At 37.3% G+C, this 26,112-nt stretch overlaps 1 protein-coding gene across 1 annotated transcript; it reads left to right on the forward strand.

The window, feature by feature from the left end:
- The first annotated feature begins 1,402 nt into the window (after positions 1-1,402).
- Positions 1,403-5,764, forward strand: LOC149211349 (disease resistance protein Roq1-like). Its single transcript, XM_089393147.1, is given in 6 exon segments — positions 1,403-2,190; positions 2,295-2,570; positions 2,572-2,718; positions 2,767-3,453; positions 3,572-3,871; positions 3,979-5,764. Coding segments are annotated over 6 exon segments (3,393 nt in total). The 5' UTR covers positions 1,403-1,644; the 3' UTR covers positions 5,416-5,764.
- The last annotated feature ends 20,348 nt before the right edge of the window (positions 5,765-26,112 follow it).

The following is a 26,112-nucleotide window of genomic DNA, read 5'->3' on the forward strand; positions in this document are numbered from 1 at the left end:
CGATATGGTTGCATCATTTATTTACCACTATATGCATTTCATATCAGTGTAAGCAAATAAACTTAAAGCACATAGACTGTTAAGGACAAACACAAGCATACACCTATTTTCAAGCACTTTTTAATTCCACAATTGGTTAATCATAAGGTGTAGGAAATATTTAAGTTTTGGAAGTGGGAGAGGTTTTTGTAAACTGACAAGAAGCCTTTAGTGCCCAATTTTCAAATCAAAGTATCAGTTTAATGGTCCGATATTTTATTTTTTTATTCTGTTAGAATATCTCAAATGGTTACATTCGTGATAGATCTGATATATCATAGTGTCCTAAAAGTGTTTCAACATAAACATGGAACAAAAAAGATCTGAGAAAGAAATAAGTAGCTATTTATTTATATTAATAATGGTAAATATGTTGCATGCTTATATAAGTAACACTGAAGCTCACGTTAATGGCATGCACGACTGCGTTCAAAATAATTAATTACTCGATCAGTGCCGGGCTTTTCCAGGCTCAAACTGGAACTGGAATGCATGGCTGCACTCAATCAAAATATTGGAACACATGATTAGTGTTTGGTTTTCGTTCCAGCATCAAACTAAATAATATAGATAAATTTCGATAATCTAAATGTTTAATTCTTATCCTCTTTTATAAACGTGTTCAACTCTCTAAAAATTTTATCTTATTATTATTTTTTTTGAGAAATGAAACAATTACATTATAAATTGTTAAAGTATAATTATCTTATTATTTTTTTAGAGAAATGAAACAATTACATTATAAGTTGTTAAAGTGTAATTCACTATACATATTGAGAAATAACTCCATACTTACATTATATCTCAAATACGTTGTTAAAGTGTAATTCCCTCTACATATTGAGAAATAGCTCCATACAAACTTGGAAAGTAGTGAAAATTTCTCGATCATTTTGATAAAAAAATTGATAAAATTTTGAAAAAATTGAAATTTCAAAATTTTGAGTTTTTTAATTGAGGCAATTTTTTTTTGGGAAAATAGTGAAAATTTCTCAATATTTTGATAAAAAGAATTGATAAACTTTTGAAAAAATTCGAAATTTCACAATTTTGAGTTCTTTAGTATGTGATAGCGGTAAATCCATTCAACAAAAAAAATTTCAAATACTCCTATAAACAAATGCAACCCGTTACTTTCACCCACCCGACAGAGATAAGCTACATGCAAAACACCTACACTGTGCATGTAGCCAGACACAACGCCGTTCCTTTCATCCACCTGACAGAGATAAGCTACCTGCAAAACACCCACACTCTTTGCATAAAGTTCTTTGCAAAAAGTCTGCCCAACCCAAGGTGCTCTTCGAACTTTCACGGTAAATGCGTGATGAGCGTACAGTGGCATGACTTTCGACCCCCCACACGTACACGAAAGTCGATGGTCTGTCTGCAAAAAGTGAGAAAGCGTGGTTTCTACGCTTAATGTGAAAACTACTTTTCCGCTGTAAGAGCTCGTAAAAGTGGGGTGAAAAGGTTAAAAATTGGTCTTCCCTTCCCACAATCCTTGGCCATAGGTTGAAAAATTGCTCTGCTCTTCTCTGAATCCTAACTAATCTACTTCTCTGCAACTTTTATTCTCAACCCTATTTCTAATTCCATTTCCTGATGGCTGCCTCCACCTCTACGGCTGTTAAACAAACCAGCAATTACTACTATTACGATGTGTTTATTAACCATCGTGGACCCGATGCTAAGAGGACTTTCGCGAGCCATCTGTACCGTCGCCTTCTCTCACATGGACTGAGAGCTTTTTTGGACCAGTCGGAATTGCAACCAGGAGACTACTTCATTTCTCAAATAGAAGGTGCTATCCAAACCGCATCAGTACATGTGGCCATTTTTTCACCGAGGTATGCAGAATCAAAATGGTGTTTAGATGAGCTGCTTCTTATGTTTAAATCGGGGTCTCCTATACTTCCAGTGTTTTACGGGGTCGAGCCGAGTGAGCTCAGGTGGACACGAGTCAATCCTAAGCTTAGTTGGGCACGAGTAAAAAATGGAGTTTATGCTCAAGCGCTACACGAACTTGAAAAGAAAACAACTTATGACTTTCAGACTCAAAAAGAAAAGCCCCGATATGATTCTGCTACCATTGAAAATTGGAGAGATGCTCTTTCTCGTGTTGCAGACATAAGTGGGTTAAGTCTGAAGGCGTTTAACAGGTGAGTACTCGAACTGCCTTCCTCTTCTTTTTCTCTATGTTGAACCAATATGTAATGCGCATATGCAGATCAGATCATACTCTGACATTTTAGCTCAATTTTTATTTTGGTGTAAACAGCGACGAGGGGGAGCTGCTAGATAAAGTAGTTGAAAATGTTTTGAAAAGGGTTAAAAAAGCACCGTTAAATGTGGCCAAATATCCAACTGGGTTGGATGAGAAAATAAACGATTTTGAAACCACAGTATTAATGGAACAGCACATAGGAAAGGTTCAGGTAGTGGGTATCACTGGCTTGGGTGGAGTTGGAAAGACAACGTTGGCTAAAGAAATCTTCAATAGAAAGAGCTCAATTTACAATAAAACATGTTTTTTTATCCGATGTAAGAGAAAATGCCAAAACCTCAATACATTCCTTGCAGCAGAAACTTCTCAAGGGTTTGATTCAATTGGATCTGGATATAGACAACAGTCATCAAGGTACAGAGATGCTTCAGAAGCATCTCTTATCTTCTCAGGTCTTGCTAGTTTTAGATGATGTAGATCATGTGGATCAGGTTGATGAGGTCTTGCTAGTTTTAGATGATGTAGATCATGTGGATCAGGTTGATGCACTCTTGCCTGTACATGTCCTACGCCCTGATAGCTTAATTTTGATTACATCCAGGGATATGGACGTCCTTAGAAGGTCAGGAGTACAAGAGTCAAATATTTATAAATTGACTGGTCTTAATACACAACACTCCGCAGAGCTATTCTGCTCGCATGCTTTCTGCCAGCCCCATCCAATATCAGAATTTGAGAGTCTTGTAGAAAGTTTTGTAAAGGCTTGCAATGGATTGCCTTTATCATTGAAAGTTTTTGGGGCACTCCTTTATAGAAATGGAGACAAATCTTACTGGGAAGACCAATTGGATAAACTCCAACGAATACTTCCCAGCGACATACAGAAGAGTCTAAAAATTAGTTACGACTCACTTGACAGACACGAGCAGCAGATATTTCTAGACATCGCCAGTTTTTTCATTGGAGAAAACAGGGATACCGCCATAAGAGTATGGGACGGATCCCATTGGAGTGGCTCACTGGGGTTTCGAACCCTACAAAACAAGTGTCTTGCGGAGGTTGACATTGAAAATAAGATAAGAATGCATGATCACTTGAGAGATCTGGGCAGAGATCTTGTGGAGGCTTCAGGATTGCCGCGTTGTGTTAGGCTCCCAACAGAAGACATTGACGATTGGTTGCACTGTGCAGCCATCATCTGTAAGTAAATCATCATCCAATCCCCTATAGAATTCTTGCCATTAAATCTTCTAAATATTATCCAATAGAAATCTGTGTACAGTTTTTTAATTCTTCATACTACAGGAAGTAGCCGAAGTGCGAGGAATTAGGATGCTTCCTAGTACAGAAAAAGATAATGGTGGTAATGGTGAGCATGCATCTTTTCCGTTGCCACATCTTCATATGAGGAAGTTGCAACTTCTTGATGCCAAAGATGGTTTCTTGGAACGCATTTTGAGAAGGGTGCACTCTCCAAATCTCCTATATCTCCGCTGGATGAATTTTCCCTACTCTTCCCTGGTTACCTGGATTCCAATGAAACATTTAAGGGCATTGGAAGTGCAGGGAAAAGAATTGAAAACACTGTGGGAAAAAGAATCGCAGGTAAATAGAAAATTTTGAGATAAAGTTTATGTTTCAATCTGTGTCAAAATGGAGTCCAAAGGTTTTGTATATCATAATCATTGAGATGTCTTGTGAATCTTTCGCAGGCGCCTTTGCAGTTGCGAGAGTTAATGATTAATGCTCCCCTTTCAAAGTTTCCAGAGTCAATAGGGAATATGAAGTACCTTGAACGTATATGCTTCAGTTTGAGAGAGGAGAATAATGTCGAAACATTGCCTGAAGAATTTTGTAATCTGCAGTTTCTAAAGGACTTGGTGCTAACACACTGTTCAAAATTGAAATCACTGCCAGATAGCTTTGGTAGCTTAACTAACCTCCAACAAGTCAATCTGTCTTATTGTGGCACTTTGGAAAGGCTTCCAAAATCCTTCGGGAATTTAACTAGGCTCAAGTATCTGAATTTGTCTCACTGCTCAAATTTGGCCATCTCCAGTGAAACGCTTGGAAATATTAGCAAGCTTGTGTACTTAAATCTTAACTTCTGTAAAAAAATTGAAGTTTTGCCACCCCAAGTTGCCAGTCAATTGTGCCTGGAAGAATTATTTTTGATGGGCACAAACTTAAAACAATTGCCAAGTGCAATTGGAGAGTTGATTGATTTGGAATTTCTGGAATTAGGAAGCCCTTTGCTGGAAACGCTGCCGCCTTCACTTGGTGAATTAAGGAATTTGAAGCAATTGAACCTTCGGGATTGCAAGGCAATGAAATGTTTGCCGGATTCCTTAAGACAATTAATTCAGTTGGGTAAATTAGTACTCGATTGTCCCATAAGCCAGCTGCCATTTAGAAGAGTTGAAGGAGAAAGAGACAGTTTAATGGAATCGACAGGCCAGAGAACATGCAGTAATTTGGGCTCTTCAGTTGACAAATGCATATTTCGACTCCAACACATAAGACTGTACAACACACAAATATCAGAGGTATCATTTGATGAAGGTTTGTTCCCCAACCTTCAACATCTTCATATAAGCTATTGCCATTATTTGGAGAAGGTTGCAACATTGCCAAATGCACTCCTAGAGTTGGAATTGATTGATTGTAATAATTTGAAGAAAATAGAAGGGCTTGGTAGTCTTGCAAAACTCAGGGAGTTGGTGATTAAAAGGTGCAGAGTGGAGGAGCTGCCAAGCATTGAAACTTTGGTATCTTTGCACCAGTTGTACTTAGGGGACTGTGTAATGCTGAAAAGCATACAGGGGCTGGAGCAGCTCACAAAACTTCGATTGCTATATGTTAATGATTGCTCTGAATTAGAAAAGTTGCCAGGGGTTGAACAGTTGAGCTCATTAGAGGAGCTGCACGCATACGGATGTGTGAAGCTAAAAAGCATCCGAGGTTTAGCAAAGCTGACAAATCTAAGAATACTAGATGTTAATGACTGCTCTGAATTACAAGAGTTGGAAGGTGTTGAATATTGCATGGCGTTGGAATGCCTTACTGCCTCTAGGTGTCCCAGACTGCAGTGGGATGACAACATAGTGGAACAGTTGTGCCAACGAGTGAAGCAGCTTGACATTTGGTGAAGGAAAGCAGAAGGCGGCAATTGTGCAATGCAAGTACAATGAAACTACAATTTTAATTGTTGTCCCTGATTTGCATTAATTTCAGTTTGTGTCTACCCTGTTCAGTGTATAGCTCTCTGGAAGTTTCAGGTACGAAAATGTGGAGGCAGAGGACTCCTCATGGATGGTACAGAGTAAATGTTGTGTAAAAACTAGTCTATAACTAATGTATCCACTAGTTACAGTTGAGCTATGTGCCAAAGTAGAAATTCAATTTCACCGTGTAATATACATGTATTACCATCACAAAATAATTCCATTGTACCGAATGTATGCCTGTTTCTTTTGGGTTTATACTGCAGTAAACTGTTTGGCACACTTGTTCGATTTCTCGATTTCTACTAATTTTGGAAATAGATCGATAATACCATCCATCAGTTATTTTCAAAAGTAAATATGATGAGAGTTATGAGCGCACAAGAAATGGCTTTGACAAATAAATTTATGTATTTAATGTAAGGAAATAAAAAATAAACATGTGGATTTAAACATATTACTCTTTGTTAGGCGTCGAAAGAAGTATTCATTTGCTGAGCTTTAGTTGTTGTATATTATGATTTTGGTCTGGTTTTAGTTATTATGGTAAATGTTTTAGTTATTATGTGAATTATTATATTTAATTTAGTATAGATTTATTTTTAGATTTAAGTATGAAAATTGTTATTTTGAGTTTGCACATTTAGAAAGTTGATGCCTATAGATACTTGAAAATGAGTTAAGATAAATTTTGATATTGCTTAATAATATTATTTATATCTATATATGTTTTTATTTTTATATATAGATTTTTTTATTTTATTTTTAATATTATTAAAATTTTGATAATATACATTTTTCTTTACTAGATAATTTTATAATTTAATTTTTAAAATTATATATATATACATAATTTCTCATTATAAGTTTATTAGTTTTTTTGGTAGGTAGTGGAATGTCTTTTCATATTTAAAAACAAAAATATACCATCTGATTAGTTGGTCAGACTAGAAACCAGATCAACTATAGTAAAACCATGTTTTTATTAATGTTTTGTTTATCACATTACTCACATTCTTCTGTGCTTTCCTTGTGGACCATATAGATCTTATATTGAAGATGTCTAATTCTTCGAGCTAGTTTGAACACTTGACCTTATCCGGTTACTTTTATTATATATAACAAAAATATCACAACAAGAGTAAAATAAGTTTATTAGTTAAATTTATTAAGTTTTTATATGTTTATTAAGTATATTATATGAATATTATGATTACAAACTAAATTAAAGGCTTATGGGAATAAAATTGATTAAATTTGAAGTTCATAGAATTTTACTTTAAAGTTGACAAACTTCAAGCCCAACATAAACAAACTAAACATGAATAATTTCACAAAATTCCTCCAAAATATTATTGAAATTTTATTCAAGTTGGTTAGAAAATCGCAAGAAATTAAAAAAAATATATAAAATAAAACAATAAAATCTTAAAGGCTAAAACATTCTTGCTTCAAAAAAATAAAAATCCAAGTTGTCTTGTCATGTTTAAATGTCAAACTTGACAACGAAAAAGAGACCAATATAAGTTGAATTAATTTTGGAAAGATGTTGAGACTTGTTTACGTAGAGTATGACTTATTTTTTAATAATATTTTTTGTTTGTTTTTGTTTATTTTATCTTTATCTTCACAATTTGAATATGTTAATTTTTTTATTTATACCATACACACTTTATATAATTATAATAGAAATGTAATATTTCAATCAAATATAAAGTTAAATATACAAAAGAAAGATGTGTAAATTTAAAAAAATATTTGAACCTTAAAATTTGTTCTCATTTATTATTTTTGAATATGCATATACTTTTTATATATACAAACCCACTTGAATAATATAAATTTATCTATTTATAAACAATTATAATAGAAAGGTAATATTTCAATCAAATATAAAAGTTAAATATGTATTGTGCATCTGTTCCTTAGCCTACTCTTTATCTTCTCCTTGGTGAATTATACTTGTTACAACTATCAGTACTTCTCCCCTCATTTCTTAAGCCTAGGGAAGCCAAGCAAAATTACCCTAGAGAGCCTATGAATACATTGAATTTTTAGAAAAACAAAAATAGAAAGAGAAACACAACATAAATAAGATCTCTCTACAAAACTTATAGAACATAAAATCCAATTATCTACGATGTTTAACAATAGTTGCAATGCATTAGAATGTATAATAATAGCATTAGGGATTGAAATTCAATGAATGAAAGATGGGATGCAAGAAATTAACTAATTCTTCGAGATGTGTATAGTGGTCTCAAAGCATCATTAAAGTATAAACTCCATGTTTGTGTGGTGTGTGGAAGAATCCCAACTATTCATCGTTCATTTGCTAAAGCATTCGAAGAGCATGAGGGATATAATCAACACTGGTGAAGTGCAATGGGAAAAAATTTGTAAGTAAACACCATTATCACACATTATGGCTCAGATCTGACATGGAAAGCTAACAACATCGTATGTTGTCAAAGTGTATGAAGATAAGGTTAGTTACTAAGCCTGCTTTATCAGATCCCTTGAAACTTTTTATTCCGGGTATTCCGGGTAAATGAAGGACATTAAAGAGGATTGTTTTTACTTGATTTTGGGTCTCGAGAAGACCTGCTCAACCTCTGTTATCGGGAAAACTAGTGTCCATTCAGAGCTGCTATCCCACTAAGATGGGTAGCTATCTTAGAAACAAACAAACTAAAGTTATTTGAGTTTTCCTTTATGAGAGATAGATGAGAGAGAAGCAGAGAGTACCAACCTCAGTCTTTCTCTTGTCTCCTTGCTTGTTTCCTCCCTCCTTTGACAGAGCTTCACCACTCCTTCCTCACTTGTCCCGCTTCAAAGAACACCTGTAGAGCCAAAGCAGCATAATACCATAAAAGCATAGAGATCTATAACCATAAAAAATATAGGATTAGATGTATATTAACCATACAAATGCATACACCAATACAAGATTTAGAAATATACAAGTATATGGAGAAAAATTCAAATAGCTTTATTGATAGAAGTAGTATAAGTGAGGATTACAACCCAACAGTCTGATCCAGCACCATCCTCCCAGCATGAAAGCCCTCTTCACCTCATGAAAATCTAGATCACCCAACACTACAATGTTTCACAGAGAAACCAACAACACTTCCTTACAAAATGCAAAATTCCAGCTTTTGGATCTCTAGGATGAGGGATCTATATATAGATATTTGCAAGTGGGTGAGTTAGCTTCTGGGATTTTGATTAGTGTCATTTCATTGATAGTTCTTGGTTCCACTTGGAGATTTCATGATCTCTTACTCATCCCTGAGCAAATTCAGAGAGGCAAGTGTTAAATGATCAGTTTCTAGAAGATTCTCTGGGTTTCCACCTAGCAAACTGCTTCCGCCATTTGTCTGATCTCGCTCATCGCACCCTACAGAAGGGCTTTTCAGTATGCATCGTACCCTTTTCATGTGACAGGTGAGATGCATCACACCCTTAGCATGGAGCAGCCTGTATGGTCCAGTTTTGACTAGTTTTGAGCAGTTTTTCAGGGAGAACTTCTGGGAAATGATGTAATCAGCTGACCTTGTTACTTTAGGGTATGAAACAACACTTTTAGGGGTTTAGAAGCCCTTGGTTTATGGACATATGTGATTGGAGTTGTAGTGCCCAAATATGTCTATAACAATTGCCCCCTAAAGCATGAGGTTGTAAATCTTCTGATGTCGAGTGAAATGCTTTATCATGAGGATTCGAGGTTTTTCGAACTGGAAGGTGGCCTGTAATAAGATACAATACAATACATTTTCTTCATAATATTTTCATGATCTAGCTGAGGCGAGCATTCCCATGCTCAACTTTATAAATTCATTTTCATGTACATAGGACAGACAACCGTCTGTGTGGAAGACTGATGATTCTGGTAGAGCCATCATCGCTTGGCTTGGATGATTATCTATGCAGCTATGATGTATATTTGATGTCTTTATTTTCCTAAATATATCGCAGCCCGGATGGATGAAACTAGATCCGGGGTCTTCAAACTCATTCAATCTTCACCCGGAGTACAAGTCGATCCATGTGAAAAGATGTTTTGGTGTCGAATATGGAAAGATGTCAGCTTATTACCAGCCAATGATGTAAGCTTGGGGGATTACGCAGTGCATTATATTAGATATCATTTTTGGGATTCAACTGCGTTAAGTAAGTCATTCAAACGTATGACCATTTCCATGAGAGGTAGTCGTAACTGACTAATTTCTCATGATATTTGAATAGTTCACTTAGCACTCATTGCATCAGGTGATGCTCACAGGGGTGAAGAAGTGGGTTTGAAACTAGTGAAATGTGGAGAACGAATCACATAGCATCAATCATCACTTCCGGGGCTTGCACCCGGTAACCAGGACTTCCCAGGAGGTCACCCATCCCAGAACTCCTCTGGCTCAAGCGCGCTTAACTGTGGAGTTTTTCCCCACAATCAAGCCCACTTAGCTTGCTACCCCATTTGCAAAACAAATCACCGATAATGATAATGACCCTCAAGGTACTGCAGTACAATTCACATGGTGTGAATACATGAGTCGATGTCGAACACCAAAATCTTTCGGTTCAAGGCCATTGATGTAAACCTGTCGCTAGAAGTGCAAAACTTGCCATTGAGGCATGCAAGCTTCAAAGTACTGAAAGGGTTGTTCCTAAGTCGACTTCTTGGATAATGAGCTGATGTCAACAAGAAGTGACCCCTCGTAGGAGGGCCTTAATGAATCCCACATCTACGACACAGAATAGAGCAAATGATTTTATGGAGGTGAAAACGATCTGATGATACAAGGTTCAGGGTGGTGGTCATGAAAAATGGAAAGTGAAGGTATTGCAGCGGATGAGGCGTAAGCTGGGTTGGTGAATTCTCTGAGCGACTTCTCTTGAACATATCGACAACACTGAAAATGGATCGGTAGCGTTAACCCCAAAAATGGACGGTACGGAGTGTTACACAGTAATTTTTCATTGTCTTCATCCCAGTCTTCCTACTGTGTCATGTGTCCAAGTCATACATGCTCATATTAGACAAATGCTCTCTGATGTTGCCAAATGACCCACTTTTCCTAAGTTATCTGCCTCATCGCGTCTGTTGGCTAAATAAGCGCGTTGAAGGGCGCTCTTAAACAGTCCGGAAGCGCTGACATCGCGGAAGTACACCTGATTCCCGCAATGGTCCAATTTTATGTGCCAACGCAAGGTCGCTTGTAATCCTCAACGATGACCTGACTAGCTACGTTATTCAATAGCGATGTCAGCGCAGAAGATCAGTTATGTACCTGCGATGATCTAGATTGGGTGAGTTTGTTCCAACAGTCGGACTTCTAGATGACTCCAGACCTGGTTGTTGGCATAGTTTATATCGCCCTCCTTTCTCTGGCATGGCTGTTCTGTCATTTGTGCCACCTTCCTTGGAGATAAGCTCACTCTTCCATCTTTCATGGAGACTCCTTCTCCTATTTAAACTCTCACCATTGCTATGTGCTACTAGTTTTTGGAATGGTTGCTGATAGTTGGCTAATGGAGCAGTGCTGTTAGTATTTGTGAGTTTGCTAGATAGCTGGTGTGAGTGTGACAAGTGTGGGATTGTTGATAGCTTGAGGAAGGTTGTGAAGTGCCCTTAATCTTGTGTAAAACTTGTGAGTGAGAGAGACTTATATGTTGGGAGATCCATCTTTAAAGAGTGAATGCTTGAGGAACATGCTGGCTAGATCCCTCTGAGAAGGCTTGTGACGTCAAGACTTTGGTTGTAAGTTTACTCTTATTTCATTATTAATGCAATCAATGATGTTTTCCTATGTATTGTATGTAATGTACTTGATAGCTCATGACTTCTTGACTTTGTGAGTAAATAGATCATTGTTGTTCTGGTTATGTGCTTTGTTGTATTTCCTTTGCATTGTTTCAGGTTGATTACTCATTAGGAGAAGGAAGTGGAAGCTGGAGCAGCGCAACGGAACTCCATCGACCACCGGTTGAGGTAGGCCTCCAACTATGACTGTTTAAGGAAAGTTATTGTTGATCTGTCCTTGTTTGTGACTAGACCCACTCTAGGGCTAGAGGAAATAGTTAAGTACAACTTGGTCTAGTATAGAGTTAGGTAAAGTGTGTTTCTTTACCTTGTACATTTTGTAACTTACAATCCAACGGTCACGATATGTAGTGATCCGACGGTTCATTCTCTCCTCGGTATTACCGACACTTGATCCGTGGCTTGACACCCCAATTGGTCCATGATTTCTATTTAAAGCGCATGGAGGGTCATTTGTAGGGTAATCCGTGCATGAGAGAAACTTATGTAAATTTTCATTCTTTTATTAATAAATTGCCTGAAGTGGCCGCGTTGGCTCAGGCCGTGGACTGTTTCCCTCTTTGAGGGTTTTAACCACGTCAAAATACTGGTGTATTGATCTGTGATCTGTTTGTGAGCGGTGTCCTTTGGTGTTCTGTTTGAGGAACTTACCATGTAAATTCCTACACAAGCCTCTTATCTTTGCAGCCTTCTTCACCATGATTTTCTCACTAAATTTTTCCTAAAATTTCTCAAAAAATAATTAACAAAATTTTCTTAGTTTGGCATTTGCATTGGAGAATTTTTAGTGACTTATGTAGCCCATCTTCAAGTGTCTTCAAGCCCCCAGGGGCTGACTGGTGCACATTTTCTACACCCTTACCTCTTTCATTGATCTAATTGAAAGCAAGATTAATACTTGCATAAAATTTTAGTTATCTGAAATTTAGCAGCAAATTAGTTTGCATCTTTCACTGCATTACATTTCAGAAATATAATTACTTTCAGATACTTTTGCATGCAATTTTCTGAATATTATTTCATTGTTTCTTTTTAGTAATTTTTTGAGTTTTTAGATCAAATACATCAATAGATCAGAAAGAATTAAACTAAGAAATTTTCTGAATTTAGCAGCAAATTTAATTCACATTTTCACTATTGTGTAATTGCTGAAATGGAAGCTAGTTTTAGTAACTTTTGCAAACAGATTTCTCAAAATTATTTTATTGTTGGTCAGTAGTTTATTTCTGAGTTTTTAAATCAAATACATTAATAGACCAGAAATAATTAAACTCAGAATTTTTCTGAACTGTAGCTATCAGTTTGTCATTTAAATTTCTTTTGTTGTTATACATAGAAATTTCTGAATATTGCATGGTTACAAGAATGTTGTTTTAGAATATATTGTTGGTTTTAACATTTGATGTAAGAGCAGATTACTACACTGATATTTCATTAATGTGATCTGAGTTTAAAACATTTAGTTTAATTTATGAAGTCCATTTGTTTTTACATGTTTATGCAAGTAGAACTAATCTAGTTTTACTTATGCATTTAATGATCTTGATTGAGTATTTCATACAAATGAATTTTTCAATTTAAAAGTGTTTTATTCCACCATTTTACATTTCAGCCCATTGTGCACTTCAGTGATTACTTGTACAAATTTTACATTTTGTAGTATTGATATAAATACTTGCTTTCACATTTATATCACCACCTTTCCGAGCCTTAAGTTAAGTAGCATTTAAGACATATTTCAGAAATAATTTTAGGCCCTCATTTAACTAAATTTAACCAAATCCCTGCATTTCACATAGTTTTAATTTTTGCATTTGCATATGAGACAGTCGAGTCTTTTCAGAAGCAGTTTCTCATCCTTTACTTGAACCTTATTTTCTTCGCAAGATAGTTGACTCCACAAGGATAGTTGACTCCACAAGGCACTGATATCACTTTCTTCAAATCATTTTGAATCCTTAAAATCTTACACAATCTAAAACAAGTATTGGTTTCTTAGTTGTGTCTCCCACGTTGGTTGGTTCCCAACTAATCATTCATTTTTCCATTTACATAAAGTCTACCCCCCCTTAGTCTGCTATTGGGAGACAACTGAAACGGAGTGATTGGAGATCAATGTGATAGCCCCCAATCAAAGTCGTTGTCGTGGTGCTTAGACATTCTATGCAACAACACAACCCTCTTAATTTTGCAAAGATAACAAACTCTTTTATCCCATGTTGTTATGGAATTGACCAACAACTAGTTTCACTATGAAATTCATCAGAATTTGTTCTTATTTTAGCAATGTTCATTTGCTTCTTAACATTAATCCAGATAGAAAGATACTTTTGATTTTCTAGATTGGGGTTGATGAGTGCCTCATAATATCTTAGTTTCATTCTCTTTATCACCCCACAATTTCTCCTTAAATTGTGAAGTAATAATATTTCAAAATATCGTTATTTTACAAAATGATGACCTCCTTTATTTTCTAATGGTCAAGCCAAGATTGACCATTATTATGTTATTTTAACTAAGTGGTGGTTTTGGTTAGAGTTATAAGCAATTTTAGGAAGCCATTTTGCTTCCATGTTGTTTAATTTCTTCTTATACATAAGATACCTAGTCATACTCATGTTTTTAATGTGGAAAAACTTGTTTCAATTAAGAAAATAAAATATAAAATATTTCCTTTAATTTTGAAATTATAAATTAGAAACCATGTTTAAATTTATTATATATTTATTTTCAGTTTTCTAAAAATATTGCCAACTTAAATGTTACATCGATATAAAATAACCCTTTTTTTTTTTTTTTTTTTTTATATTAAAAGATCGATTAACTTATGTATTAAATTTTATATTTTTTTTCATATTAAAAAATCTATTAACTTAATTATTAAATTTTATAAAATTAACTACTAAATTTTATTGAATTAAATACTTATATATTAAATTTTACATTATTTAAATCACTTATACAAAAGCAGAACATAATGAGTCTGTTTTATTGTACATGACTTCAACTTGTGTCCTCTATACAAAACATATGAATCGTCACTTATTGATTACACATGATTTCAACATGTGTCCTTTGTGTAAGTATGATCCAAAATGGATCTAGAATAGAATTCTAAATCTAAAGTGTTCATCATGGAGAAAAATGAAAGTCAAGGGCTACTCCTGGAAATAGTCACATTTCAGAGATCTTTTCATTCTGAATCTACTGCAATTTGAATGGGCTAAAATGGACTTCGGGTGAAGAAGTTATCACAAAAAGAAGTTTTCCTTTGTCCTTTGAAAAGGAGGCAAAATCTTATGAAAATGGGCTTAAGGCCTTATATGCAAAAATCGCATGTGAAAGGTTTAAAGGGCAGACCCAAAATATTATGTTCCGTAGCCTAAACCCTTATCGAATCCGTGAGATGTATCGGATCGGAGCGATGAAGGGATAAAGGCTTGGTAGGAGGACAATGTGACATGTGATTAGTGATTGCAATATCGGCGATCGGGGCGATCGGCGATTGGAGGAGCGCGGACATAGACCCCCGCCGATGCGATACGTGAGGTGTGATATCGGCGATCGGCGGATCGGTGGATCGACGGTCGGCATGGTCAAAGGGAAGACCCCTGGGGCCGTTGCGATTGTGATGTGCGATATAGTGATGGGGCCGATAGCGATACGCCGATATCGGCGATTGGAGATCGACGATCGGTGATCCCCGATATAAAGGGCCATTAACAGCGCGACATGCGATAAGCGATAAGGGCCGGACCCGATGGGTTTCTAGACCTGATTTCATAAGTTTTGAAATCCGAGAATAAAAAATTTCTTTGTATTTCCTGTCTATTGAGGTTTTGACCTCCCACCTAAGCGATTGTGATATTGTGATGGATGGTGGACCCGATAGAGATTATGAGCGTGATTTCATAGATTTTGAAGTCCGGATTATGGGCCTGATAGTGTATTTCTGTGTATATTCTATGTGTATTGGAAATATGGTTATTTCATGGATTCTGTCTTGGGAAGAGGCTGCTTGTGTATTTCCTTTGTAACTGTCCCATTCTCCTTGCCACGCTATAAGCAGGCATTTGTAAAAATGATGCATTACACGCAGAGAGCCACAAAGCCACAGAGCCAAATGGCCAGACGCAGAGCCACAGAGCCAGAGTGCCAGGGGGCCAGACATAGAGCCACAGAGCCGGTGAGCCAGAGGGCCAATCAAAGAGCTGAAGAGCCGAAATGGAATGATTCCTCATGATGAGAGAGAGAAGCGGCTACAGGAATCCGCAGAGTCAGAGGATTCCACAAAAAACACAAAGAGCACAATTGACTAGAGACGCGCGCAGAGGTTGAAAGAGTGCAGAGAGTTTTGGAGTCACTTGGAGGTCGAGTGAACCAGAGAGCTCAATTGACAGCAGTGCAAAGTTTCCAAGGTCGCTGAAAGCCAGAGCCAGAGCCAGAGCCGAAGAGCTAGAGCGAGTGCCAGAGCTAAGAGAACAGTAAAGAGATCAGATGATCCAGCTGTTGTTGGTATTCAAAGTGTGCTGAAGATAGAAGAAGGCATTCTAGAGACAGTGAAAGAATTCTGAGGGAGTTGGTACAAGCTAGAGCAATATCACTCAGAGCACTGATTGAAGGAATCTAGTCCAGAGAAGCCTAGATCTGTCTGCAGAAGTATGGACAGCCATCAGGATGAGATGGCATTCTAAGCCCATTGTTTCTATGTAAACCAATGGAGTTGAGCATGGAGCTTGTAAAATGAATTTAGCCATAATCCCAAAGAGCCTAGTTGAGTTGACTAGAGCTCAAGGAGACGTAGCCCAAGGGGTTTGGGTGAACTCCATATTATATTGCTGTTATGCGTGATTGCTTATTGTTGCATCTTATTTCCTGCTTTATTTACTATTATATGCATTTCATATCAGTTTAAGCAAATAAACTTAAAGCACATAAATAGTTAATGACAAACACAAGCATACACCTATTTTCAAGCACTTTTTAATTCCGCAATTGGTTAATCATAAGGTCTTGGAAATATTTAAGCTTTGGAAGTGGGAGAGGTTCTTGTAAGCTGACAAGAAGGCTTTAGTGCCCCATTTTCATATCAGGTGGTATCAGAACCTGAGATTGATTAACTCCACTTTCAGGAAGGTGATATCAAAGCTGGTTATACCAGAGCTAGTGGTATCAGATCAGAATGCTTGATTGACAGAGCAAAGATTACTTGTCTAAAAGGTGTTTAAACATCCAGAGGTTGATTGTATGCTTGTTTTCAAACTGACTATTGTTTGAGTTTGCAAAGGTGAAGGGAAAGCTATTGATAGCTCAGTCCAGGAGACGACAAAAAGGAAGAATGGCAGAAGGCATTCTTCTCATCCCAAAGGACCTCAAGGAAATCCTTGAAGCACAAGAGGTTTGTTGCAAAAGGTTGCTTGAATAAAGCTCTTTGTTGATCTTGTTTGAAGTTCTTTTGTTCATTGGCATAATGACAACTTCTACAAGTGAGTCCTCAAAATCTTATTTATTCACAAGATTCTTTGATGAAGACATGAAAAAAGGCTTGTTCATCATGATGGACAAGGTGAGAGAAATGTATGAGGATGGAAGGAAGAGCATCATACTTAGAAAGCAGTTGAATTCCATGGAGGAAGAGAAGAAGTTGCTTTTTGACAAACTGCAGGAAATGGAGAGGCAACTTCATATTGCAAAGATGAACCTGAAAAGGATGCATGAGTTGGAGACACAGATCTTTTTTGCCAAAGAAGCCTTAGTCACGTATAATTTTGAAGAAGAGGTAAACAATTCCTGTTTGTCTTCAAATTCTTCTAAGAATGCTTATATTGGTTCTTTTGAAAAACATACCAGAGGCATAGGTTCCAAGTTAATGTCCAATATGGGCCATGAAGAAAAAGGCTTGGGCAAATATGCATAAGGCATTTTTGAGTCAATAATGGTTGAGTAAAGGCCTAAGTATTTGGGTCTTGGCTATGGACAGTCTTATGGAGAAAGTTCCAAAGCTGTCATGAAGACCATTGAAACAATTCCAAGAAGGAGTTTCGTTGTAGGTCTTCTACCTCAAGATTATGAAGATTGTATTCTTGGGGAATGCAATGGTGTGAAGCATACCTTGCAAAAATAAGGTTTATATTAGCATACACTTGAACCAGAGAGTTGTGGAAACTCTGAAACCATTGAAGAGGTTGATGATGTTCCAAAGGGAGCTACTTCTTCATTCAGTTCACCTCCTCATGAAGGCAATAAAGGTGAAAGGGAAAGGTATAAATCTGGTTCTAACCATATTCCTTTTGATTATGCAAAGCATGATAAATTTCCATATAAGTATGGGAAAATAATTGCATGTTCCTTTTGTGGTTTGGATAACCATAATTTTTCTAGATGTTGGAAGAGAATGGCTACATATAGGAAAATTTTGAAGGAAAGGAAACAAGAAGCCAAAGGTCTATTGGACAAGGCAAATCATGCTATCAAGAGGATGCACATGCGTTGCACCTACTACCATAAGCAAGGACACATTGTTGAAAGGCGTTGGACTCTGAATCCAAAAATGCTTGCACGAAAAATTGAAGGTGGTGGAAAGAGAAAATGGCAGGAATGGAAAGGAAGTTTCCATGAATGATGTGTTTCAGGATGATTCACATGTTGATGCTGATGTGCAGACAAATATACCACCTTTGAAATGGATTGGTAAGAAATGGTTAGAGTTCTTATCCAATTAAGATTGCATGTCTATTGATGCATCTATTTGCATTTCTTTTTTAATGAGATGCAAGTTGTAGGTTTTTACCAAGAAGGTGAATGGAAAAAAGTTGAGTAGGAGACTCACTTTGTTGCTGCAACATTATGTTCATTTCAGCTTTGAAAGCACAGTGTGCTTAAGAGAAATTCGAAGGATGAAATGCATGCATGAGAATGATATGCATGAACACACAGATGTTGATTATTTCCTTGTATTTGAACATGTATGTGTAATTGACTTGAAGGGTTGATTGCTTTGACATGCCTGTAATGTTAATGTTGAATTGAGAAAAGTTGATTTGGTCTCCAAGATGGAGATAATGATGAAGTGTTTCATCTTTTGAAAAGAACCCTTAAGATCTTTTCTACGTGCTTGACTTGAAGGGTCATTTGTTTTAAAGGCATGTTTTGTGGGCTTGTTATTTATTCCATCATTTGTATGTAGATATAAAGACATGGAGGTGTTCACAAGATGTGAAATCTGTTTCTTTCGTTGAAGCAGGAGTTTAGGCCATCCAGTTGTTGTCTGTATTTCTGTTGTTGTTAATAGTTGTTGTTGACAGAATGTCAAACAGGTACAAATGTAAGTTTTTGTGAAGCAGATGTAATTTCACATTTGTTTGAGCTACCTTGGATCAATGATCAAGGCAGAGAAGTTCAAACTACCTTCTGTGACCATCTCAACAGGAGTTCTGCATGAAGTCAAGGAGGAAGACAGTTCTTCCCAGGAGGACCAGCACATCCAGGAAGGAAAGTGGTTAGAGACTTTGGTTCAGAGTCACTATGCAGAGGCAAGTGTATTGAGGCTGAAAGAAGAGGGTGAGGTACTCTCATTTACTGTTCAGATCAGTATGTTAGCCTTTTGGAGCCAAAAGTTCTTTTAGTGGGAAGGTGTGATCCAAAATGGATCTAAAATACACTTCTAAGTCTAAAGTGTTCCTTACAGAGGAAAATGAAAGTCAAGGCCTACTCCTAGAAATAGTCCCATTGCAGAGATCTTTTCATTCTGAATCTACTGCAATTTGAATGGGCAAAAATGGACTTCGGGTGAAGAAGTTATCGCAAAAAGAAGTTTGCCTTTGTCCTTTGAAAAGGAAGCAAAATCTTATGAAAATGGGCTTAAGGCCTTATATGCAAAAATTGCATGTGAAAGGTTTAAAGGGCGGACCCGAAATATTATGTTCCACAACCTAAACCCTTATTGGATTCGTGAGATGTATCGGATTTGAGCGATGAAGGGATAAAGGCCTAGCAGGAGGACAAAGCGACATGTGATTAGCGATTACGATATCTGCGATTGGAGGAGCAGGGACATAGACCCCCACCAATGCGATACATGAGGTGCGATATCAGCGGATCTGCGGTCGGCATGGTCAAAGGGAAGACCCCCGGTGCCGTTGCAATTGTGATGTGTGATATAGTGACAGGGCCGATAGCAATACACCGATATCAGCGATCGGCGATCGACGATCCCCAATATAAAGGGCCATTGGCAGCGCGACATACGATAAGCAATAAGGGCCAGACCCGATGGCTTTATAGACTTGATTTCGTAAGTTTTGAAATCCGTGAATGCGGGAATTCTTTGTATTTCCTGTGTATTGAGGTTTTGACCTCCTGCCTAAGCGATTGAGATATTGCGATGGATGGCGGACCCGATAGAGATTATGAGCGCGATTTCATAGATTTTGAAGTCTGAATTTTGTGCCCGATAGTGTATTTCCATGTATATTCTCTGTGTATTGGAAATATGGTAATTTCGCGAATTTCGTCTTGGGAAGAGGCCACTTGTGTATTTCCATTGTAACTGTCCATTCTCCTTGCCACGCTGTAAGCAGGCATTTGTAACAGTGATGTGTTACATGCAAAGAACCACAGAGCCAAATGGCCAGACGTAGAGCCACAGAGCCAGAGTGCCAGAGGGCTAGACGCAGAGCCACAAAGCCGGTGAGCCAGAGGGCCAGTCGAAGAGCTGAAGAGCCGCAAGGGAATGATTCCTCATGATGAGAGATATAGGAATGGCTATAGGAATCGACAAAGTCAGAGGATTCCACAAAAAACACAGAGAGCACGATTGACTAGAGACGTGCGCAGAGGCTAAAAGAGCGCAAAGAGTTTTGGAGTCACTTGGAGGTCGAGTGAACCAGAGAGATCAATTGACAACAACACAAAGTTGCCAAAGTCGTTGGAAGGTTGCTGAGAGTCACTTGGAGGTCAAGCGAACTACAGAGGCACGCAGAGCTCGACAGAAGCTCGTAAGAGCCAAGAGCCAAAGCCAGAGCCAAAGCCGAAGAGGCAGAGTGAGAGCCAGAGCTGAGGGAATAGCAAAGTGATCAGATGATCCAGCTGTTGCTGGTGTTCAGAGTGTGCTAAAGATAGAAGAAGGAATTCCAGAGAATGTGAAAGAATTCTAAGGGAGTTGGTGCAAGCTAGAGCAAGATCGCTCAGAGCGCTGATTGAAGGAATCTAGTACAGAGAAGCCTAGATGTGACTATAGAAGTATGGACAACCAGCGGTATGAGATGGTATTCTAAGCCCATTGTTTCTGTGTAAACCAATGGAGTTGAGCGTGGAGCTTGTAAAAGAATTTAGCCATAATCCCAGAGTGCCTAGTTGAGTTGACTAGAGCTCAAGGAGACGTAGCCCAAGAGGTTTGGGTGAACTCCATATTATGTTGCTGTTATGTGTGGTTGCTTATTGATGCATCTTATTTGCTGCTTTATTGATGCAAGAGAATTTTGGCCTAGTCAACAATGTGATGGTGTGATCACATGTTGTGGCTAATGAAAGTTTGGAGGAAGACTTGGTTGTTTAATTTTATTAATTTTAAAGTATGTAAGTAGTTAATTATTTCCTAATTCTGAACAGAATTTGGAAATAAGTGGTAACTGATCCTCCCTGCGTGGAGATCAAGCCAATTAGCTATATTGATTAGTTAGAGTAAGATTTGATTTCTAAGAATATAGTGAATTCCTTCATTTGTGGAAGGAGATGGTTAGACAGAACATATATGTATTTCCTTTCTTTTCTGAAACGAGAGGAGATAGAGAGATAGGATTCACGAGGGAATTGTAAGCCTACGGGCAGATTAGGAACAAAGGCCACTAATTGAAGAATCAGGCCAAAGAGGAAAGATTCAGGAGTGCAGAATAGTGTGTGGATTGTAATTGAAACTTAATTTGTGTCATCAACCAAGGCTAGACTCTGTAACCATTTTATGTTGAATGAATGATATTGTGTGTGTGTGATCAATTATCGAGCCTACTGAAACCCTCGCTGTGATTTTGTTTCCTTTGTATGCGGGCGAGTGTTTATTACTTTGTTTTTTGTGTTTCACGCGTAAATCACAGAAGTGATAGAAGTCGGGCCTTTTTATATAAACCATAGTGTTTGATGTCGCTTTAATCCTGATTGTTGGATCACCATATCGGGTCATCGAAGCTTGTTTGAATAGTTTCGGTCCTGCGAGCGTAAATTCAATTTACACTAAGATTTAGCGCAAAAACACAGTCAGATTCGAAATCCGGACTTGAAAATTTATGGACGGGGACCTATATTCTTATCAGGGCTATAAGGCAATATTGCAGCGGCAGTTTTATAAATAGTAGCAGGTTATCGGGCGGAGTAATGACGGTAAGTGGTAATTTGGAGTGACCATTCGATTCCATCAGTCAAGTGACACGTAGCATGCGAGGAGGGAAAGAAACTGCTTTTCGGCGGGTACCCTTCGTGCTGCTTGTCCACCTAAAGTCGTTGTGAGCCATCCAATCCGTTAGATACAGATCTATGGTGGAGGACTATAGAGTAGGTTTGTTAGTTGGGAAAGATCTGACCGTCATATCGGGAACCGGATCGATGGTCCAGATCTAATCGCATATCGCAGAGTATAGTGGATGGTGGATGGAGGCACAGTGTTGGCGATGGTCGATATGCGATGTGGCGATATGCCGATAGTGATGAATCATTGATTGGAGATCAGTCATGTGGATATCAGAGAGTGCGAAGGTAGCTTGGAGTAGGTAGAACTAATGATATTTATAGTGGTAGATGAATAAGTTTTGAAATCTGGTTATATGATCGGAGCGGGGTTTTCCCTTTGTCCTGTGTATTTCAATAAAAAGTGTTGCCAGGGGTTTTTTAAGGCTAAAAGCGATATAAAACATTTCTGATAGTGTAATGGTTCCAATAGTTCAAGAGGTCCCATTTCCTAAAGAAAAAGCACTAAGCTACACTTCCGATATGTATATGTGGGCATGGAGCTTTAAAGGCTTATAAGGGTGAAATAGTCCCGATAAGGTGTTTAGGGTGTGGTAGCCATATGGTTGCATCATTTTTGGTATCAGAGCAGGGGAAAGGAAGAAAATTTCTTGTGAGAAGGATGTCTTGCTTATGGAGATTTATGATACAAAAGGTATGACAATTGCAGCATTTGAATGAATGGAAATGTTGGGCACAAGACTATAGCAGTAAGGCAATAGAATAAATTTTAGAATTTCTTAGAGATTGTAGCAGAACCTCATTCCAACTGAGGCTTGGAATAGATAGGGACAGAGGAGTCCTTAAGAGAAGTGAGTGGAGCAACCAGAGAGAGAGCAAGATTGCTCAGTGCAAGTTCTAAAGAAAGAGGACTTGGAGACCAGGCAGAGGAGAAGCTTGGTGAGAAGATCAACTTAGAAGGAAGTTGATTGGTTGCAGGTGTAGAGCTCACATAGAAGAGAAGATGGCTATGGAAGGTTCAGAAAAAGGCTACAAGAAGAATGAGAAGGGTGCTCAAACAATCCATAGGAAACAGATGAGTCAAGCGAAGCTTGACAAGGAAATGGCTGAAATAAGAAAATAAATCAATGTGTTAGAAATGCCGCTAGAGGAGAACCAAAGACAAGGTTGGGTCTTGAAGAGGAAGTCAGTGAAGTAGCCTAAGTTGCAGAGAAGGTTGCAAAAAGAACAAGTAAAGTGGTTGATAGAAAACCTCAGAGAAACATAGGAAGAAATAGAAGTTTCCATTTGTAGACCAGAACAGGGTGAAACGTTGGGTGAAGAGGATAATGAGAGATCATCTGAAGATCTCATGGACTATTGGCATAGTTCAAAACAATTAGAAGATATGATGACAAGGGAAGTAGATGAGGCAATGAAGCCTTGTGATTTTAATTCTCATAGTTTGTGTATGTTTGTAGGATATGCTGAGGATGATGGACAGTCTGGTGAAACTGTCACAAATGGGACTAAAGCTCTTGAGGTGAAGTATGATGGAGAATGCATTTTAGAGTAAAAAGGTGCTGATTTATTGCAGCAAAAAGAACTCATAGATGAATTTCTATTTGGTGTAAGACAGTCAGATGAAGTTGATATGGACCAGAAGTCTAATGAAAATACCATAGTGGTATTCCAAGAAGGTAAGCAAATGAATTTGTCTGATGAAATTGATGAAAGAACTTTGAAATATGATAGTGCAGAAAATAGGATAACTCAGGAGGATTGCCAGAAAAAGAATGAAGCTGAGAATGGTAGTTGTGATGAACTGCTGGAGAGATTTCATATGGAAATAGAATTCTTGGAAAGATTGCTCAAGGAACCTGAAGGAGAAATGAAGCTTTTAGAACCTGATAAAGAAGTGATTATGGTTACTATGCATGATAAGGATGAAATGTCTTTAACATTTATAGAGTTAAGTAAAAGTTTAGACTCTTCAGTTAATGATGTGACTGGAGGTATGGAAGAAAACATTAATAAACATGATGTTGAAATCAGAGAAATTGAGTAGAGGTAATTTGAAGGTGAGATGAAAGATCGGGAACAACAAGGAAGTTATGTCCTTAGAGACATGAAGGAGACAAAAGTATTAATTCAGTAGGATAAAGATGGAAGAAACCAGCAATTTAAAAGAGATGATCAACGACATGAGAGTGAATTTGAGGAAGGCATTAGATTGTAGGAGTATACTAGCTGACATCAGAATTAAGAACAAGAGATTAGTCTAACGGTACAAAGAAAGACAAATGAAGACCGAAGATACAGATGGAGAACGAAGAAAAGGGTCAAGTGGAAGCTATTGAAACAGAGGTGGAATGGAAATCTGATGAACGAGTTTAGGGAACTTGAACAAATTCATATTGATTTGTTAGAGAAGGAGATACTCAAAGAAATGGAGTCACAACCAGAAGGATCTGCTGAAATCTAGAAAATCTGTGATGGAAGAATGGTGTTGGAAGCATCAAAAGAGGATGAAGGATCTTGTATTCTAAAAACTGATGATTGTTGTATGATTGCAGGTCATGTAAACTTGAGGGAAGACAAGCAGTTATTAGAAACTGTTATATTAACAGGTGAAGAAATGACTACTCACAGTCATATGAAGAATAAGGAGAAAAGTTACTGTCAAGTGAAGGAAGATGTCCAGTCAGATGACATCCAAAGGATACATCGAAATGAGGATGGCAAATGAATTATTGAGATCAAAGAAGTGTTTGGAAAGAAAGAGATCCATTCATATGAATATGGAACAAAGAGTTTTCTCAGGAAAACTGATGAAGCTAATACAAACCAAATGGAGAATCTTATGAAGACCTTGGTGTCTCATAGTTTTGAAACTAATATTTTGTGTGTAAATGTAGGATACACTGAAGTAAGGCAACTGTTTAGTGTTGTCATAAGTGAAAGGAAAAGTAAAGATATGATTTTTCAGAAGTTAGAAGAAGGAAATTCACATAATCTTGTGATGCAGAGGAAAGAGTAGTTGTTAAACATAGTTGTAGTGAATTATGCAGATATTGGACAACTATTGAAGATTGAAGCCAAAGGAGAACAACTACTGAAGGTTGATATAGAAGACTTGGTAGATATTAAACAATTATTGAAGATTATTGACCTTGAAGAAAGCCAGAGTAAAGAAGGACTATATGGAAAATAAGTTGTCAGAAATGTTGGCATAATGAGGAAACAGGGTAAAGCATTTGTGTTTCATGAATTGATTAATTTTGGTGAAGATTTATATGCGGAGACAAGGCAATGTGAAGTCAATTTGAAACAAGGAATTGATTCTGAAGATTAGATCGAAGTAAGGAAGGATGAGATTAGAATGTCTTAGAAAGATGGAATGATGTTGAATTTACAGAATGGAATTGTTGAAATAGAGATGAGTTCAAGAGATGATAGTAACAAGATTACTATTGTACCACAAAGAGTTATCGATGGAGAAGAGGTTGAAGATGAAATTTCAGGAGTAGACAAATATAATGCCATAATCATTAAGTGTGTAGAAATTAAGTTACTAGAAGAAGAGGTATTCCAAGTACCTAAGCAAGCAGGAAGAATTCTTAGTTTTCAAGAAATTTGTGGAGTTGCAGGTATACTGAGAATTGAAGTAAGAAGAGGTGAAGCCATGAATGAGAAACTAGAAGAAGGAAATGGAATTGTTGTAGGGGATCAATGGAGAAGGCATTTGTACATTTCAGAAATGTATATGGAAAAATATTGGCACAGGGATTATGATGTTCTTATGCAAGAACACATCTAGTTGTAGAAGAATAGTATTCATCATCTGAGAATTGAAGTGGAAAAAGAAATTGATGAGTTGTGGAGACTCATACAACAACATTTCAATAAATTAAATAGAGGACAAAAGAAGGAAGGAAGATTGGCTGGAAATAATGGTACAGGTGAAGGTAATGGTAAACTGCAAATTAAAGTGTGGAAGTCTGACATAAATTATGATGATGAGCAAAAGGCAGTAAGTTATATGAAAAAGACAATAGCAGACAATGAGAGCATAGCTAATGGGACAATGCAGCATAAAGTATGGAGACTTGGAGAACAACAAACAACAACAACAACCAAGGACAGACTACCGAACAAAGTATGGGATTCAAGAGGAAACATATCAGAAGCACATGATCAGGAGATCATGATTATTTTTAACCTTGGGAGTCTGATGCAGGAGCATCTAGGCCTAGCCAGCAATGTGATGGTGTGGTCACATGTTGTGGCTAATGAAAGTTTGGAGGAAGACTTGGTTGTTTAATTTTATTAATTTTAAAGTATGTAAGTAGTTAATT

This window comes from Pinus tabuliformis, chromosome 1_1, assembly GCF_031772625.1.
Source record: "Pinus tabuliformis cultivar Carrire ecotype Pingquan chromosome 1_1, CPIR1, whole genome shotgun sequence".
NCBI classification, from domain to species: Eukaryota; Viridiplantae; Streptophyta; class Pinopsida; order Pinales; family Pinaceae; genus Pinus; species Pinus tabuliformis.